Source organism: Alligator sinensis, unplaced genomic scaffold, assembly GCF_000455745.1.
Source record: "Alligator sinensis unplaced genomic scaffold, ASM45574v1 scaffold449_2, whole genome shotgun sequence".
Taxonomy (NCBI): domain Eukaryota; kingdom Metazoa; phylum Chordata; order Crocodylia; family Alligatoridae; genus Alligator; species Alligator sinensis.
In genome coordinates, this window is record NW_005842831.1 from 381,328 (window position 1) to 399,874 (window position 18,547).

Here is an 18,547-nt window from a genome sequence, read left to right on the forward strand (position 1 = left end):
CTGAAAGGTGCTCTTCATCAAGCTGCACATGTTGTTTCTAATATAGCTAATGTAGGGGTTTTTTGCACCCATGAGACAGTATTTTTCCTCAGAGATTGTACAGGAGTGATGAGAAAAGGCTTTTGTTGCATCTGAAGTGTTGCGTATGTACAGTATAACCACTCTGCACTCTCTAAGATTGTCATCTTGTGTTGGCAGCATGTTGCTAAAGAGCTCCAGGACCTGCTGCAATGGCTAATGGGAGTGCCAGCTGGTTTAAAAATGAACCGAGCTTTGGACCAGGTGCTGGGACGGTTCTTTCTGTACCACATTCACCTTTGGATTAGTAAGTACAGTTGTTTAACCTTTCATCCTCCCTTTTCACAGCTCTCTCCCTAGTGTCTTGTGTTGTCCTAGAAATCTGAGTCAAAGTGTGTCATTGCAAGGACATACTGGTTTGTGATTCTTTCTGATTTGGGAACTCAAACCAAAATTGGGTTCCAGGTTCCACACAGGGAAGCTATGTGAAATAAGTAAAGTGCATAGATTTGGTACTTGGCAAAAATTAAAAGGCACAGTAAAATTAATTCATTTGGCACCAGTTATGGCCTGTGTCCAAAAGAAGATTCCAGAGCTGCTTCATCTTTGCCCTGTAAAGGGTAGCTGGACAGGATGGGGGTGGGGAACCTTATTTTTGGGCTTGAAATGCAGAATCCATCCTGTAGCTGACTTCGGTTCAGTGCATGGCCTTTTTAAACTTGTCATGAATGCATCTGTATCTTGAAATAGAATCTCGCTAGTGATAATCAGATATGTGCATGTGGGAAATAGTCATGTAGGACAAGGCTTAGCAACTGTGACTAGCTGTTAATGAATCAAACACAGCCTTGTTTTTTGCTCCACCTTGAATAATGGTCAAAGAGGTTTCATGCTACTAAATATATTGCATAGACTTCATTATTTTGTAGCAACTGCTTTGTGATGGTTTCTGTTGAGGTAGGAGAGCTGGATGAACGTGTATCAGTAAGGATTAGCATGTGCCTGAAAAATTTATCCCAGTGGATAGCGAACAGAAAATCTAGCCAACAATGTCAGCCACATATGGGAGTAAGATGGCCACCTTTGCACAGGGTAAGCGGATGTCCCCAAGCCTCTCTACACCTGCTACACCAGGGCAAAGGGAATTAAGAGTTAAAAGGGTGGGAAGTGCCAATCATTGTAATTGGAAGGTGGCAATCTAAAAGCACTTCCCATTTTTACTTTCATGTCATCTTGGCTTTGATCTCTGAAGCAACATTCTTGGAGGGACCGGGAGGGGGAGAGGCTGACTAGGCCATCAAGAATTTTCTCTCTAGAGGCTCCAGCAAGTGGTGAAATACCTCTTGTACAGTGTCATTCTTTCCAATTTCCACTAGGCTACATCCACCTGATGTCCCCCTTCATTGAGATGATCCTCTGGTATGTTGGCCTGTCAGCCTGTCTAGGCTTGACTGTGGCTCTTTCCATCCTCTCCGACATAATTGCACTCCTGACCTTCCATATCTACTGCTTCTATGTCTATGGAGCCAGGTGGGTGAATGTGATTTGTTTGCATCATCAGATATGCCCATCCCCAAAATCATGTTGCGCCCAGTTAGTCCTTGGTGGGATCCTATTGACTTTAACAGTTTTAAACCACAGATGAATTTGGCCAATTACATTATATCCAAATGACTGAGTCTGAATATACAGAAATATCTGTCAGAGCTATGTGGGAACCCTGTGGGATATTAACTATGTTACAGCTAATTGTCTATTCACTCTGAGCAGTTGGTTAGAAAAGTAAAATTACCCATAGTGGATGAATAAAAGAGAGCAAATTTTCCAAGAGTCTTTGATTTTTGCCTCTTCCTGTCTCTTCCCAGCTCCAGTGGCTGGGGGGGGAGGAGGGGCAAGGAAATACTGCATTTTTAATGTGCTTCCAGAAATGCACTGCCTCTCCCTTGCGGCAGAGATTTGCATCCGTTTGGAGTAATCTATCTAGAGTTTCAGTTGCACCTTTCAGATTGCCCGAATGATGGTGAATGGCTTCTGTGTTACAACCCTTGCCCCACTAGAGGGCCACCTGCACTTTACAGTCACAGAAAAGCGGGTGTGAGCTGAGCAGGCAAGGGCGTGTAAGAGAGAGAGGCTTGTTTGTCGCATTCTATATTGAGTGTGTCAGAGTTATTCTTGCGAAACAAATTCAAAACAAAGCATGTTTTTGCTGATGCTTTGCATTAATATGGGTGCATCCTTTGGATCATAAAGTACAACAGGGAATAGCAGTCCTGACAGAGAAGACAGCATGCTGAGGGGATGAACAAGAAATCTTCTGCCTAATAATCACTAGAGATGCCACTCTCCCCTCCCTGGAGTGGTGAGGAGGGGAAAAGTAAAGTACATTGAGTAGAACTGAGTGAACTTCAGAGCAGACAGGTAGAGGTCACAGGGAATATCGTAGTTTAGATGTATAGAGGAATGCTGTAAGCAGAGGGTTTAGGATTCATAGCAATCCTGCCTAGCAGGAATCTCATCCACAGAGCTTTTTTACTGGAAATTCATCTTTCAGGCTGTAGAGCAGATAAGGGACTTTCCCTTCAGTAAGAAGGTCAGGATAGGGGAGGGAGAGAGGATTGAAGCAGTTTTTATATTGTTCACTTCTAATTTATGTGCTTTAGAATGGCAGTCTGCAGGGTTCAAGTGTCCTTGTTAGAAGCATAGCTACCTATGCCTGAAGCACAGCAAACTTGCCCAGCTTCACAGGACACTCCTTAGGGGGAAAGGAGAAATGATAAGTGAGCATAAAACTCTCACAACCATTAAATTGCCACAGAAGCCTCAATTCATGCAACGGAGGGGGGGTGGTATTGCAACAGCTGTATGCTGCATTAGTGTTACATTTGCTAATCAAGGCAATGCAGAATTCAGAGTCCTAATTTTAAAGTGAATTCACTACATTGACATGCAAATGAAAGCAGGCATGTGTATACAGATAGACTGTGAAGGTGTGGCAGGTGCAGTATTAGGCATGCATGCTTGAGTGCATGGGAGTGGGCAGGTGTATTATTAGTCAGAGGAAAGAGGCAAGTCTGCACTGGTTGAAGCAGCTGGGATGTAAGGCCACAAGGCTAGACTTGTCTTGGGGACACTGTGGGTTACTGTGCTGAACTGAGCCTCCCCACCTTGGCAGCTGTATGCAAATCTTGTTAAGCTGTTGGTGATCCTTCCAGCTGACTTCCTTTGTTGTGTAAGACAATTCACCACTACTTTCACAATAGTGGTTTAGAGTTTTAGTTGATCGTATATTTTAACTAGGATGTCACACACTCTGTGGGCTTCTGCAGGCTGAACCCTGGACACACCTCCATTGTAGCCCACAGGCTGCTCCCTCTGCAATGCCTTTCCATCCCCTTCCATTTCATGGCTCCTCTACAACTCTTCCTCTGGCAGGTGGAATCCCCTCCACCCACCTGGGGTTCTTTGTGTCCTCCAACTTCCCCCATGTGCCAAAGCTGCAATGCTTATTCTCTTTCTGCCAATCTCTCCACTGTGCACAGGGATCTCTCTGCACCTCCCTTCCTCTCAAGCAAGAGTATGTGGCCCCATTCCTCCTTCCCACTCCAGAGTTCCCTGCACCCTCATAATTGGTCTGGTAGATTATTATGAGTGTCATAGTATCAACATTGAATAGATGAGGAGAGGTGAGATGCAATGGTAATAGGTGCCATCAACAGATTGCTTGATCTGTAAACAATTAGAGAGATGCTTGAAGCTATGGTTTGCTAAATAAGTTGTAGAGGCTCCATGTATCCCTTATTTCAGTTCTCTAGTTTTCCCCCAAATCTAGACATTTATACCCAGAACATTCCTTGAAATTTTGGAACTGATCAAACATTCCAAAGTTATTGGGTTAGATATAGACAGGCACAGATAAGATGGGAAAATGACATCAAGCTGTGTACATTGCTTCTCAAAGTCAACCAGTTTCGCATGAAAATCTACATTAAAGGAAAATTGAGGTCACAACATCAAGCAATCAAAAGTAAGAGAATGCCAGAATTAAGGTTGTGTGTGCCCCCTTGTGTATCTGCATTATCATGGTCTTTAATTACATGATCACATGCTGCTCTTTTCCCACAGGGCCCCTTCCTCATTCAGTTCACAGGCTGGATGGTGCCATTGATCAAGCAGTTATTCAATATTTTGTTTTATCCTCATTGTTCTTTTTTCTTTTTTTGCTTCCTTCAGTTTACATAACTTTAGCAATTTAGTGCCCTGCTCAACTGACAGCGTGGAGAGTGATAGCAACTGTTTCTGTTGTGGCTCAGGAGATCTTGGTTCTAATTCATGGTGTCTCTTCTCTTTGCACAGGCTCTACTGCCTGAAGATTTATGGGTTGTCATCTCTCTGGCGCTTATTCCGTGGGAAGAAGTGGAATGTCCTGCGACAGCGGGTGGATTCCTGCTCCTATGACTTGGACCAGGTAGTGGCAAAGCATCAAGCAACTGCTGTATTATACTCTGCAAAGTCTGCAGCATGGCCTGATTCTGCCTCATTTAAAGTCAGGGTGCAGTCCACAGGCTGCTCCAGGGTATCCAAATTAAGTACAGATCTTGGCACATTGCCTGTTTGGCTCCTCGAGCGCAATTTTGGACTCTTCTTCTATACTGCAAATCCAGTATACAGTCCTGGATACTCCACAGACCTCCAGAACCAGAAGTTGTCTATACCACTTCTGCTTCTGATTGGTGTATCTGCTTTGATGCAGTGCTGTGGCTGGGCTAATTGCCCCCTGGCTACCTCTGGAAGCAATATAATTATATTCAGATAGCACCAGACTTTGTCCTCTCAGCAGGTCCTTAGGATAGTGCCTGGCAGTGAGGGGACATCGGAGATGGGGGAGGGCAGCCATTTCAGGACCACATTTTTCAGATTCAGGACCAAAGTCCCATTTCAGAGACACTGGAACACAGCCCTGAGATTCAGGGCTGTTGGTTACTATAATCATTTTTCAGTATATTAAAGGATCCTGATCCTGGGAGGTACTGAGCACCTGCCAGGAGCCCTAGTGACTTCCATGGGAGTTGAAGATACTTGGTGCCCCTCAGAACATGGGTAGGGAAGGAGATACGGAGGAGGGAGGCAATTTAAATAGTATACCAAGTAAGTGGTGCCCAGCAGTGTTGCCATAGTAACATACTTCTTAGTGTTCCTATTAAAAGACCCTATTTATTTCACATTCAGTTGGAGGTTGGCCTACGCTTTTTCACCAGGATGTTGAACACATTTTGTGAAGCAGTGCAATCTACCTTTCAAACTGCAGTGCTAAAGAAACAATGGGAAAGTTACACAGAGCCAATCTGTTCTCTCCTTATTTCAAAAATATCATAAAAAAGTATCACTCAAATGGGGCCAAGTATAAGAATTTGTTATTTAATAGTTTCAGTTGCTTTGAGATGAGAATTGCAGGTGAAGTGATAAATACCATAGACTGGTAGGATGAGTAGCTTCAATGCAGCTCCTGACCTTGTCTTTTTAATTTCTGCTGAAGCACTATTTGATAACTTATGAGAGCAGCTCATCTTCAGCAAATTGCAACAGACAAACTTAGGCCTCTTACACTCATACTGGGACAACCCCACCAGGACAGGAGAGGAAGAGCAGCAGTATCAGAGATATTCCACTATTTTAGGGTTCTTTCTCTTTGCACATGGATAATAAGAATGTGTTTGGCATGTAAAAAAACTAATTCTGCTGCTGTTGAAACCAGTGGGGGTTTGTCATTGGCTCAGGTGGGAACAGCTTTTTAAGGCACAGACCTTAAAAGACTTTCTGATATACTAACACAAAAAGGCTTTGCTAAGCAACAGCAGTGACGTGAGAAAGGAGGGTGTACTGGGGGAAAAAATCCATTAAAAAATTGTTGGTTGGGGTGGGTTATGGTACATCTCTGCTTACATGCATTAAACTGTGGCATTGATCTCCCTTTGAAGAAGGGCTCTCCAGCTATTTTCTCTTGCAATACACCATGGTCATGTTCTGTTTCTGCAGAAATGGTGATCCCTGGTTTTCCCGTTTTGGAAAATGTAATCTCAGATTAAGAATGTGATCCTTAGATGGCACAAATCAGTATTGCTCTGTGACTTCTGTTGCAGCTCTGCTGATTTGTATCAACTGAAAAGTTGGGTTCTAAAAAAAAAATAGAACCCTGGAGTAGTCTATCAGGGAGTCATATGCTGATAGGATGCAATGTATGTATTACCCATATTGCATGTTGAGAAATGGAACCTTACAAAAGGGGTCATTATTGAGGGACATTACTTATTCAGGGTAAAAATGTCTTATTCACTAGCAATATGGACTTAGAAGTAGTGTGTTGGGATAAGTGTTGTGAACCTCCTGTCTCTGTAATCTAAACATTTCCTAATCTTTACATGTCTTGTACTGTTAATAACATTTGCTTATTATTTCTTTTTCCCCAGTTGTTTATTGGCACTTTGCTATTTACGATCCTGCTGTTTCTTTTACCCACCACTGCACTGTATTACTTGGTGTTTACGCTGGTAAGATTCAGCCTTTAGAGATGGTCACATCTTATCTATGTAAGTGAAATATACACTTGTCCGTTCACATCCATATACAAATACGATAATCATAAGACTGTCCTGGGAAGCGTTCTGATACAGCTGACATGCACCGAGCAGATGGAATTCAGGATGCATACTTGCCTTTCTCTGAAGGAAATTCCCAGAAAATCAAAGTAATTGGGACAATCTATTCTACTGTCTTTTCCCTGGAGTCATTTTTAATCTTTCCCTCCCACTTCCTGGGGTGACTGCCCTTCTGGTTTGATCCAGAACTTTTCCATCTGGAAATTAACCTATTTCATTAATACTTACTTAGCCAGACTTTGGTGGAAAAGTTGGACTCATTTCCCAATCCAGCCAGTACCATTTGAGGCCTGGATGCAAAGTTTCCCACTAAAGCCTGTAACCTTCACATAACTTTAACATCTTATTTGAAAGGAGCAGGATAAAAATAGTATAGGTCTCCAAATAGTTTGACAGAAAAAACTATAAAAAGTAGTACAACAATGGAGAGTGCTTGAATTAGGGGAAGTTTAAATGCTCTATAAAGGGATTCTTCAGTTAGAAGCAAGCTAGTTTTATTCACTGCAAGGGATACATGGTTTTGCATCTATTAACCACAGCTGGTAAGTGATGGAATCTCTTAGAAGTGGAAGTCTAATTCCTCACCTCTGTCTTTAATATTGCATTCCACTATTTTCAATGGCACAAAAGTAGAATATATCTCATGCTTTTGAAGGATAGAGTCTATGCAGCCACAAGCACCTTGATTATTATTACAGATTTAGACCAAGATTGTCAAGGAGTCTGATTCTCAGAGCTCACTCTATCCAGAAATCAACTCTATCCAGAGTGTTTTAAGCTGAGTGCCCACAAATTTAGGCTGCCAACATCACTAATTGTTTCTGAGAGTGTAAGCCTGTTTGCTCATCTTCATCCTGCCTGTCAAACTGTTTCTTTATAGCTCCGTCTGCTGGTGGTGGTTGTGCAAGGCCTGATCCATCTGCTAGTGGACCTCATTGACTCTCTGCCCCTTTATTCAATCTTGCTTCGGCTCTGCAGATCTTACCGACTTGCAGGTAGGTACCACATCTGAAAACTGGCAAGAGCTCCCACACTTGTATTCACAGGGGTGTTGTTGGGGGTTTGATCTGATATTGGGATAGCTTTTTGTACTGAAAAGTAAACATTACCTGAAAGCATAGGCAATGCATAGGGAGGGGCACACGCCTCCCCCGAGATTGGCCGCCACCAAAGCCACCACCAGCTTCTGCAGGCAGTTACCACCCCCCCTCACTGCTGCTTGCTGCTCACCACCATGGTGCCCCCACAGTCGCGGGAGGCACCAGTCATTCATGCCTGCAAGACACTCAGGGTTCCCAACACAAAAGCTATGCAGTTGTCAGTGCTACTAAACAGTTATCTTAAGATACTGGATAATAAAGTCAGTGGAAAGTAATGTGATGTTAAAGCAGAATCAGAAGCAGTATAGCAAAGCATATTGCAGCAGAAAGTACTGTTCTCCCAGACAACTTTTAAATTGGGTTAGCTGTTTTTACCTACTGACCTACTAGGTCAGCTTAACAGGATCTGCTAGCAACCTCAAATCCTCTGGAATTCTAAGTTGTTGCTAAATTGTGGGGGAAATTTTATTTTAATTTTCTGCCATCTGTTCTTGGCTTGAAAACAGGATGGAAGAACACCTTGAGAACCTGTTCTTTTTTATTTTAACAAAATAGAGGATGAAAGGGGATATGATCACCCTTTACAAGTACATTCATGGCATGAATACTAAGGAAAGAGGAGGAACAGAAAAAAGAGCTACAAAATGGGTATACATAAATAGGTAGCTATAAATGTAGGTCAGAAATTATAAGAAGGTTTCTACCTGTCAGAGAAATGATGTTTTGGAATGGTTTTCTGAGCGAAGTTGTAGGGCAAAGAACCTGAATCACTCTAAGATTGACCAGGAAAAGTTTATGGAAGGAGTGGTATGAGAAAACAAGGAGTCCTATCTCAACAGTCAGTTTGCATGATAGGTGAAATCGTGTATTTGTAATCTGCAGTTGGGATAGAGAGGTAAATTTCTTGTAGTATATTGGGGATTATGTAGATAATCCCATGTTCCAGGGTTTTTGTTGATCACCAGTAGGGGCCAAAAAGGATTTTTTTCCTTTCATTAATGCTATTAGCTTGGGAGCAGGGAATAGGTATGAGGTTATGTTCCTCTGAAGCACTGGGATGTTGGCCACACCTAGGCCAAGGCTTTTTGACTAGAGGGCACTGATGGTCCTTCTGGGACTTAAAAATACATGGGTTCCTGGCTAGAAGATCTTGTTTTCATTCAGATTTGGCATCAGAAAGGAATGTTTTCCTTAAGTCCTATAGGCATGGACCATGGGCGATTTTGTTTTCCTCCATAGCATGTGGCATAGTCCTATTTCTAGGATCTTTCGATCATATATTAATGATCTGCTTCCCTGTCATTGCAGTGACAGGGCATTGACACTGCCCTCATTCCCCTGCTTTTACCTATTGCGTGTTATAGGGTGCTCTTGATGTTTCAGTTATATTGTACTTTTTAGTTGTGTATGAGGTTTGAAGTAGCGATTTTGGGGAGTCCCTGGGAATTGTCTGTCTAGAGCACAAAGGACTGGACTTGATAGCCTGGGGGCCCCTTCCCAGAACTATATTCATATATTCAGAAGGACTGTGTCTTCAGTGTAAATTGACATAACTTGGTGAACTTTTGTGGAGCTTTGCTGATTTATACTAATTAAAGAACTGAACTGAAATGTCCAGTTTAGTTTCAGAACCAGAGAACTCTGGGTAAGTAACAAATAAGCATCCCTCCTTCCAGATTAGCCTGTGACCATTTCAAAATTACTTTCTGCCATGCCATGGTTGACAATCATTTTTGGGACTGGAATTAAGGGTAATACTGAAGTGGGTTTAGCTGAAATTAATTGTAGATAAACCGTTGCAAATCAAGAAGGGCTAAACCATAAGCTCCGGTATGACTGTGAATCAGGGAATTCCAGATGCAAGAAACATAGAGTGAAAGAACTTGGTCATCACCAAGTCAAGGCCAATCATGAACTGAAAAGGAAGCCTGAGGCAACTGATAGCGGCTATGTCTGTTAGTCTCTTTGGAAATATGCCAGGTTTGGGGAGTGAAGAGATGAGGAATTCTACTGATTATGTTGCTTTTCAGTGCCTGCCTTCAGCAGGTCTCCATGCATTTGCTTGCAGGAACTTAACCTTTTAGGAACTGTCTTTGGATGCCAGGAAATCCAGCTAAAGACAGCTGTCCCAATAGATGTCAGGTAATTGATTAGAATGAAATCTTGCTGTGAGTGGTTTAAAAAAACAGTGCAATACCAACCATGATGTCTTCTAACTGAGGAAACAGGAAAATGCATCAGACCTTCTCTTCAGGCAAGACATTTTGAGAGGTCATCTCTGACTCAGGTCAGAAGAACATTTTATCTGAGAAGAGAAAAGAAAAGGTCAAATCAGCTTAAAGGAAGGATAGCCCTTCAAGAAATCTTTCCTGCACATGTCCAGGGAGGCTGGACCTGATGATCTGTAAGGTCCCTTCCAGCCCCTAACAACTATGAAACTGCACACCACTCATTTGTTTCCTTGCTGCTGCTTTTCTATTACCAATTACAGAGTAATGGCCTGCAAAAGATATCGTCCCAATAGTATTGCTCTTTTGCTGTAGGTTCCTGATCAGTTAGTTCTGGAACTATTGTCAAAGTGGTTCCAATGCCTTGTATGTATTGCTTTCCTATCAGGAAGGGTTTAGTGCACTTTTTAACTACAGTTCAGTGCAGTCCTGGCATCTGGCCTCTGATTTCCTTGGCTCAGACTCTGAAGTGAGAGAACACTTGTATTCATGATGTCTAAGTAAGCGTAGATGAATAATGGTCCATCCACATATACGTGGAATAATATGTTTTTTATAACATTTTGAAAACATATCAAATCTGTAGTTCTCCACCCAAGAGCTGTGTACACCAAGCAGAGGCCAGCCAACTGGAAAAAGTTATCCTGGAATGGGGTCTGCCTGTTTTGTTCTGGATGTAGAGTTTTGCTCTTGGAATGGTATAATGCAGTAAATCAGGTACTGCACTAGGGTTCAGGCAACTTAGCTCAGTCATTAGAGTTTGACTTCCAACAAGTTAGTTAACTTTTCTGTACATCTATTTTCTTTTATACTCTTTATTGCAAACTCTTTGTGATTCTTTAACTAGCTTAGGTTGTTTTTGGAAATTTGATATCTTTTATTGGACCAGCGGTCACCAACCAGTAGGTCTCATTCCACTGGTAGATCTCGGAGCCTCTTGTAGATCTCAGAGCCTCTTGGAGTTGATCCGAGGCTGGGGTGGAGGGAGTGCCTACATGCATGAACGCATGCACCACCGCCTGCAGGTCAGTCCAAGAGGGAAGGAAGGTGTGGGGGCTAGATCAAGGCCCCTACTGTGAGGGACAGTGCCGCAGAGGCAGGAGCAGGGGTAAGCTGAGTGGGGCCCCGACTGGGTGGGACTTATCTGCTGGGGAGGCATGCTCCCAAATAATTTTTTCTCCCTCTGCCTTGATCTGCCCCATCCCTCCCCACAGACTTACCTGCTGGGTGGGGTGGCGGCAGCGGCGCATGATACATCTTGGGTTGCTTTTAAATGCCAAAGGTGATCTCCTACTTAAAAAGATTGGAGGCCACTTTATTAGACCATTTAAAATAGTTGGAAAAATTCTTTTTTGCAAGCTTTCAGGTACAAACACACTTCAACAGGCTGAGGAAGTGTTTGCAGTTGGTCTGTGCTCTTCCTGGATGGAATAGAAGCCAGAGGCCAGTATGCATGCAAGAAAGCCTGTCAGTGAAAATGTAAATTGAGCCAGTTAATGGGTGAGAGACCAGTGTGCGGAGAAGGGGAATGTAGACCTAGTGTTGAGAATATAGCTGGTAAATAGTAGACAGGTTACCTGGGGTATCAGATGTTAGGCAGGTTATAATGTATCATAAATCCAATGTCTGTATTTAGCCCATGACTTTTTGTAACTAGCCTAGTAATTCTCATGGCCAGGATGCCATGAGATTAGCACTGAGAGATGTGCAAACACCTACACATGATTCCCAACATAAATTCAGAGATTTTAACCAGGAATCTCTAGTGTCAAAAACATTCTGACTTGTTGTCTTTCTGAGTTCTTTTGCAACAAAAGAGTTGGTCTGTTATTTTTCTGTAATAAAAAAAGAGTAAAAACTAAGAAATGGCATTTTCTGAGAGGTATCTTGAGCCTAACAAGAGGTGCCTTGAGTCTAAAAGAGTTGAGAACCACTGACCTAGCCTACTGGGGCTCCAACATCTACTAGAATATAAATAATGATTAACGCATTGCATAAAGTCAAACAAAGAAGTACAAGCATATTCTGATTTGTTTTATGTTAGTAATAATATAAATGAAGCACAGGGAGCACAGAACCCTGAACTCTAATCTTGCCAGGTTAATCAAGAAGATGGTTTAGGATATTTCTGTTATAACAATCTGGAACTTACTGCACATTTTTACTCTTCATATAAAGTTTAGTGCTCAAAGCTCTCAAACAGTCTATAAATAATAGTGTTAATTTATAAATGAATGTATTTGTAACTTAAGCCCTTCATATATTTTTTAATGGCTTAGGATCTTAATTAAAATTTTCAGTTCAGAGACAATGTTAACTAGTATTTGTGATAAGAGACTGTGGGGCCAGAATTCCTAGAAGATGGTACTTGTTCAAGTGAGCAATCTCCTCCTGTATCTTCACCTAGATAGTACATCCTTGTTTGGCCTGCAGGAATTCTCTTCAGCATTTAATGTTTTTTGATTGTTGCTGTCCTGTCTCAAAGAAGTTGCCTGCATGAAGAACAGGCCTTGAAATGATTAGTTGCTTCCTCTCAGCAAGTCCTTGCAAGTAACTGGTCCTTTTTCTCCTAGTCCAGAGCCCAGATTTGCCAAGGCCCACAAGACTCAACCTTATCCCCTCATTTTCACCATCTGTATGAAACTGCTAGGGGAGCTGATCTTGCAACATGACCTTTAGTATTCAGATGACACTCTACATCTCTCTTATTTCATACATAAACACTTTTTTTCTAGCTTTCTTCAATGACTGACAAAAATAACTGGATGGCAGGATAGAGCTGAACCTAGCCAAAACTGAAATGATCCTGGTTGGTAGAGGAAAGTTCTTTAAAGAACTTTCACTCTGCTGTAACATTTTGCATCATCAAGGGAATCTGTCCCCCTCTAAATATAAAGTATTCTCCCAGTTTAGAATATTAGTAAAATGTTGTTTATTTACAGTATATCATACCTCAAATCCAAAATCTTTCCCATTTAACTTTGATTTCCTAGGGAACTTAGTTAGGCTTGATGGGGATAAAGAAGTGAGAGACTGGATGGTGGTAGCAGTGGTCAGTAGCATGTTGAAAATACCTGAATGGATTAATTCTTATCAGTAATCATTGATTGCTTTGAATTTACTCAAGTGCCTCTGTGTCAATGACCATCCCAGCCCTTCCCTCACTTAAGCTAAAAGCAGAAGGGAGTCTAGCACATGAACAGCAACCACAACGCCATAGCAAGGTGGGGGCGAGTGGGGCAGCCACCCCAGGCACCAAAGCCAAGGGGCACCAACAGATGCTGCCCAGCCAGGGCAGGGTGCAGGATAGAGCTGCGAGTGGCTTGCTTGCGGGGTGGGGCACGGGGACGAAGGGAGGGCAGCTCCTGCCACTCTGTGTTGTCGTCACCCCCCTGATCTGTGTAGGGCAAGGGCAGACTGCCACTGCAGGCTTTGTCCCGGGTGCCAAACTTCATTGCTACAGTACTGAGCAACCATAAGAAAAGTGATTAGTAGCAGTTTTCTGTCCCTTGATAGCAGAGGATGGGCCTTCCCCCTGTTTTGACAGAATGTTAGGGACTAATAAAGATCTTTGCAGTTCCTTTGTCATTTGGTTCTTGTCGACTGACTCCCATGCTTGATTTCTTGTGTCATTTTTAGAAAATCTCTGCTCAATAATTGTGCTGAGAAGAGAATGGGGGTTGTTCTCTTCCATCACAGGTTGTTTTGTTGCTTTTGTTTTCAGCTGGTGTGAAGTTCAGAGTCCTTGAGCAGAAGACTGGAAAACCTCTTCGGCTTCTAATGCAGGTAAACCATGAGTTGCTTTGCACATTCAGTTATATTCTTTGCTGTAGTATTGTCACCAGGGTTGTCCTTAAGATTCTTACTGCTTTCAGAAGCTTTCTGTTACCCTTCCCAAGTTTGGCCTTTAAGACAAAGGCCCCTTTCAAAATTTCAGTGTGGGATATGGAGGCGCTGGAAGCATACCCCGCCTCACTGTGAATGGTTGCTGTTTCTCTTCCAGCTAAGTAGTGTTCCTTGCCTTTGCATGCATTTCATTGGCTCCTGATTTTATTAGAGGCAACATTCTGAGTGCTACAAAATGAAACTTGAATAGTTGTGAGTAACATGATGCTCCTCCACCTGTATAATTATAACCTAATGTTAGTACTGGCAAATGTCAGCTACAGACGTCCCGGACATCTGTAGCTGCACCTAATCAATGCTGTGCATTGTATGTGACCAGAGAGACCATCTGAACCCAACCAGAGTGATGAACAGACTACCGGAACCAGCTCTAGTAAGGAGACCTTCTCTTGCAGATAAGCTAGTAAACATCAAGTAACTTATGGCCCAGGCAATATGGGGCCCTTCTGATGCATTCTTAGATATGTGGGATGCTACATGATAAAAAGAGGGAAAAAGTCTACTTTTTTTTAAAACACCCTCCATTCTAAACCCCCTGAGGAACAAACGTTCAAGGGAATTTTTTTCTGAAAATGGGCTGACATAGTGACAGTCAATTTCTCATACCATATGGAAGAGTGACAGTGAATCAATGATGCATCTGTTTTCTGACCCCAGTATAGTCCCACTGCATCGGGCAGTTGACTTGCTTGCTTTTTGTAGTGCTGGTTTTTTTGTGATCCTGTGTTATGGCCAGACCTGGACAGCAGTGAGCCAGTTTCTCTACTACAGTCATGATCTACCCAGTGCATTAGAAAGAGAGAAAACAGCTACAGCTTTTCAATTCTTTTAGCTCACTCCAGTTCTGTTCCGGCTCCAGCACCAATCTCTACATACAAGAAGCTCCGTGGTAGGGAAGATGTAGGCAATTTTTACTCCATAGGAACCACAGGAGAGTATAAAAGCAACATATGGCCACTGTGATTATGAAGTATGGTAGTTGCTGCTTCCAGGGAAAGAGATCAGGGATTAGTTGGAGGAAAAAGGGTGAACAAAAGCGCTAACCTAAGGACCATCACAGAAAGGAGTTTCCTAGAGTGTGATACCTCTCACTGTAGTAAGAGAGGCTCAAGTGTAATGATCTCCTCTGTGCCCCTCTTCTGCTGATGGAAAATAGGTAGATTATCTGTTAAAGATGCCCTCCTATGGTCATGGTAATGACATGCAGGCTTATCTTAGTTGTACACTTTGTAATACCTTTGTCCCAGTTTTCATGAGGAGCTTGTGTTGTGTCAGCTCCCCCTTATGCCCATGTGTCTCTTTACACCATGGAGTAGTATTTCCCAGTATCTTCCCTGAGGAGACTAACTTTGTGTGTGCAAACTGGGCACAAAAATTGTAAATCTGGAGGACTGATGCATTTTTACTTTGTCCCTATATCTGAGCATTGAGAAAGTTTAAACAGAAACATGGTAGATCAGAAACCAATGGCAATATTCTGACAGACCATAAATATTTCCAGACTGAGTGAAATCAGATTCTCTCTGCTCCTGTTCTCTAAAGGTGCTTATACCCACCATATGGTTCAGCAAACCATTATTTCTTTTCTTTAAAAAATATCCATGTAATCAGAATTTAGAATCCAGATAGAGGCATATTGTTAGTGGCAAGATGCTACTTTCATTCCACTGGCTGCTTAAGTCACTCCAAGGTGTCTTAGGTGACTTAATATTTACTTTGGGTTTTAGAGTAATTTATTTTTGTAAACAAATAAAACATATGTCTGACTTTTAGCTAGTGGCTTAGCTGTCCTTGATGTCATTACTACAAAAGAAACTTCTGAGGCGTTGGATTCCCTACAACTTTAGTCCTTTTCTGCACATTCTGCCAGAAATTTCACCTGAGACAGCACCCTGCTTGGAAAGGGTTAAAAAAAGAGGAAAGAAAAAAGGAACAATTCCATGATGAAAGAAAGGATGTATATTTTATCAGTGCATATAGCTTTGAACTGTAGAAACTGCATAAAAGGAACACAAGAGAGCAACTTCCCTAATGAACTTGTTGCTTTTACACTTAAAATAGGATAGTGGGATGCTTTTACACTGTGCTGAGTTGAAAGCTGATTCTTGTTATCTGTCAGGCAAAATTCACCCCTGTGACAGCAGCCTTCTGCAGAGAGGGGAAGCGCAACCAGAAAAGCCTGGGAATGCTTCATCCAGATAACCCAAACTACATAGTCAGGATGAACGTTCAAGATCGCTTGCTCTTCTAGCAACAATCCCTTGTTTCCACACAAATGAACCTGTTTCCAGCTAAGATATGATAATATGAATAGAGCTGAGGAAATAGCTGGTAATAGTTGATTCAAATGTTACTATTATTTCTTTTGGTGAATTGTCTGTGACCACATTGTGATTCTATTGAATTTATTCAGATTTACCATCCAGTAATTGATGGAGTTAATTCTTGGTCAATAGTTTGTTAAGAGCATTTGAAATCTGAGTTACAAAAGTTAGTATGGGTTGGACATAAGGCAGATGGCATGAGAGCATTCCCTCTTTGAATGACCATCGTTCTTGGGTTTCTGGTAGGAAGGCTTCAACACAGTGCTACAAGATATTCTCAGAAGTAAACTGGAAAAGAAAGAACTGCCACATGGTGACTACATAACTGATTGAAAAACCACAGGCAGCAAGTAGTAATGAATGTATCAATATCAAACTGGAAGGAAGCATTAAGTGGGATCCCACTGAGCATCCCTGTCTCCCAGATAGTACTAGGGAATCATTAAAGCACAATTAACCCTTAAATGGAACATGAAATATGAATGCAGACAACTCAGTGTCTTAAAGTCAAAGTCTAACTTTATTAGTACAACAAGTATTATCTTAGCAGTTTCTGTATTCAGAGAGAGAAAAAACATTCAATACAATAATCTCACCCAATCCCAGATGTTACATTGCTCTTCAGAAAAGACAGCCACTCAGTTCCTGGAAGCAAAGGGTACATCATGGGCTGGGATGGTCCAGACAGGTGTAGAAGGCTGGATTTATGACAACAATGATGACAAACTTTCTTGTTCCCCCCTTTTATGCTTTTCTTCAACTTCACTCCTTTGATGACTCTTTGCTTGTGGATTGGTCTCTTGGCGCTCAGCATACTGTCCATCCTTTATCCCGTCAGCATATTCCTTTGTCTAACAGACCCATCACAAGCAGACCTCTTAATTTGGCCTTTTTCTGATATCTTACTTTGGGCATTGTCCATTGGTCTCCCTTATCATCTTTCATTAATATATCCAATCCTTTCATCCTCTGATTCACTGGTTAGTGCCAAGTTCAGTTAATTGGAGCTGATAACAAGGCCATTGCTATGTTATGTTAAAAAAACTTCTCACAGTGATAAAAAAAAAAAAGATATAATGAGCACTATGAGCTCTACAAAAACAACGCAAAGCAGGCTAATAAAAATATGAAAAGTTAATAAGAACAAAGTTTAAGCAATGATTAAATAAGGCTAAATATAAACAATACTATAAGCAAGTGCAACTTCAAAGCATTAAACATAACAAGCTACCCTAACACCACAGGGATATGTTTTGTGTCCGATACTATTAATCTTTTTATTAACAATTTGAATAAATGACTGGAGAATACAGTAATTAAATTTGCCAACAACACAGATGTGGGTGGGATAGAAAATCCAAAATGCTCTCAATAAATCAGAGAATTAGGTCATGAACAATAACATGAACTCCAACAAGGACAAATGTAAGGTACTTCACCTAGCAGACAAACCAATTCAACAGATACAAAATGAGGGATAGCTGAGCACAGCTGAGGATTTGGGTGTTGTGGGGGACCACAAGATGACTATGAGTTAGCACTGAGATGCTTTTGTGAAAAAGGCATATACCACCTTGGGCTGCATTGGCAAAAACAACATATCCAAGATATGTAAGGTAATATTCCTTAACATCCTTACTGGTGTTAAGTTGGAACTAGATAAAATATTGTGTCCATTATTGGGCACCACATTTTAGAAGGATGTGGAGAAACTGGAGAGAATATAAAAGAGAGCAACAGGTGTGATCAGGGATTTGGCAATCAAACCATGTGAGGAATGGTTGAATGAGCTCAGAATAATTAATCTGAAGAAAGGCAGGTGAAGGGATGATGTGATAACAGTTTCAAATATGTAAAATGTTGCCATAAAAAGGATGGTGTACAATTATCCTATCTAGCTGCTAAGGTTAGGGCAGAAAGCAATAGCTTTAAACTACAGGAGGCAGATTCAAGTTAAACCTCAAAGGAAAACTACCAAAAGTCAGTGCAGTTAAACTACCTGCAGCAATTGTAGGATCTCCTTCACTGCATGGGTTTAAGAAGATGCTGGATAGGCATCCATCAGGACTGATTTGGATGCAGTAAAACCTGCCTCTGTGTATCGGGATGGATGAGATGACCGACCCATCCACACCCATGATTTTAAGAATGCTCATTTTGATAAAGTCTTGCCTATTTTCATGTGAATCTGCACTGGTAGGGCATTCTCAGTGGCAGCATCACCAGGCTTCAGGATCTGGTTCCCAGCAAAATTGTGCTCTTAAGCTTCCCATGGTCAGAGTAAACAGTGCTGGCCCTTCCATTGGCTTCTTTCACAC

The 18,547-nt window shown here is 41.8% G+C and overlaps 1 protein-coding gene across 5 annotated transcripts in view; it reads left to right on the forward strand.

Annotated features, from left to right (window-relative positions):
- PIGQ (phosphatidylinositol glycan anchor biosynthesis class Q) overlaps positions 1–18,547 on the forward strand; it is a 64,455-nt gene that overhangs the window by 39,155 nt on the left and 6,753 nt on the right. For all 5 annotated transcript variants that reach the window (XM_025191559.1, XM_025191558.1, XM_025191557.1 and 2 more), the window contains exons 5-10: positions 199–325; positions 1,395–1,548; positions 4,372–4,483; positions 6,483–6,563; positions 7,552–7,666; positions 13,724–13,785. In XM_025191559.1, the coding sequence (XP_025047344.1) occupies positions 199–325; positions 1,395–1,548; positions 4,372–4,483; positions 6,483–6,563; positions 7,552–7,666; positions 13,724–13,785 (651 nt within the window). The remainder of the gene's footprint in view (positions 1–198; positions 326–1,394; positions 1,549–4,371; positions 4,484–6,482; positions 6,564–7,551; positions 7,667–13,723; positions 13,786–18,547) is intronic.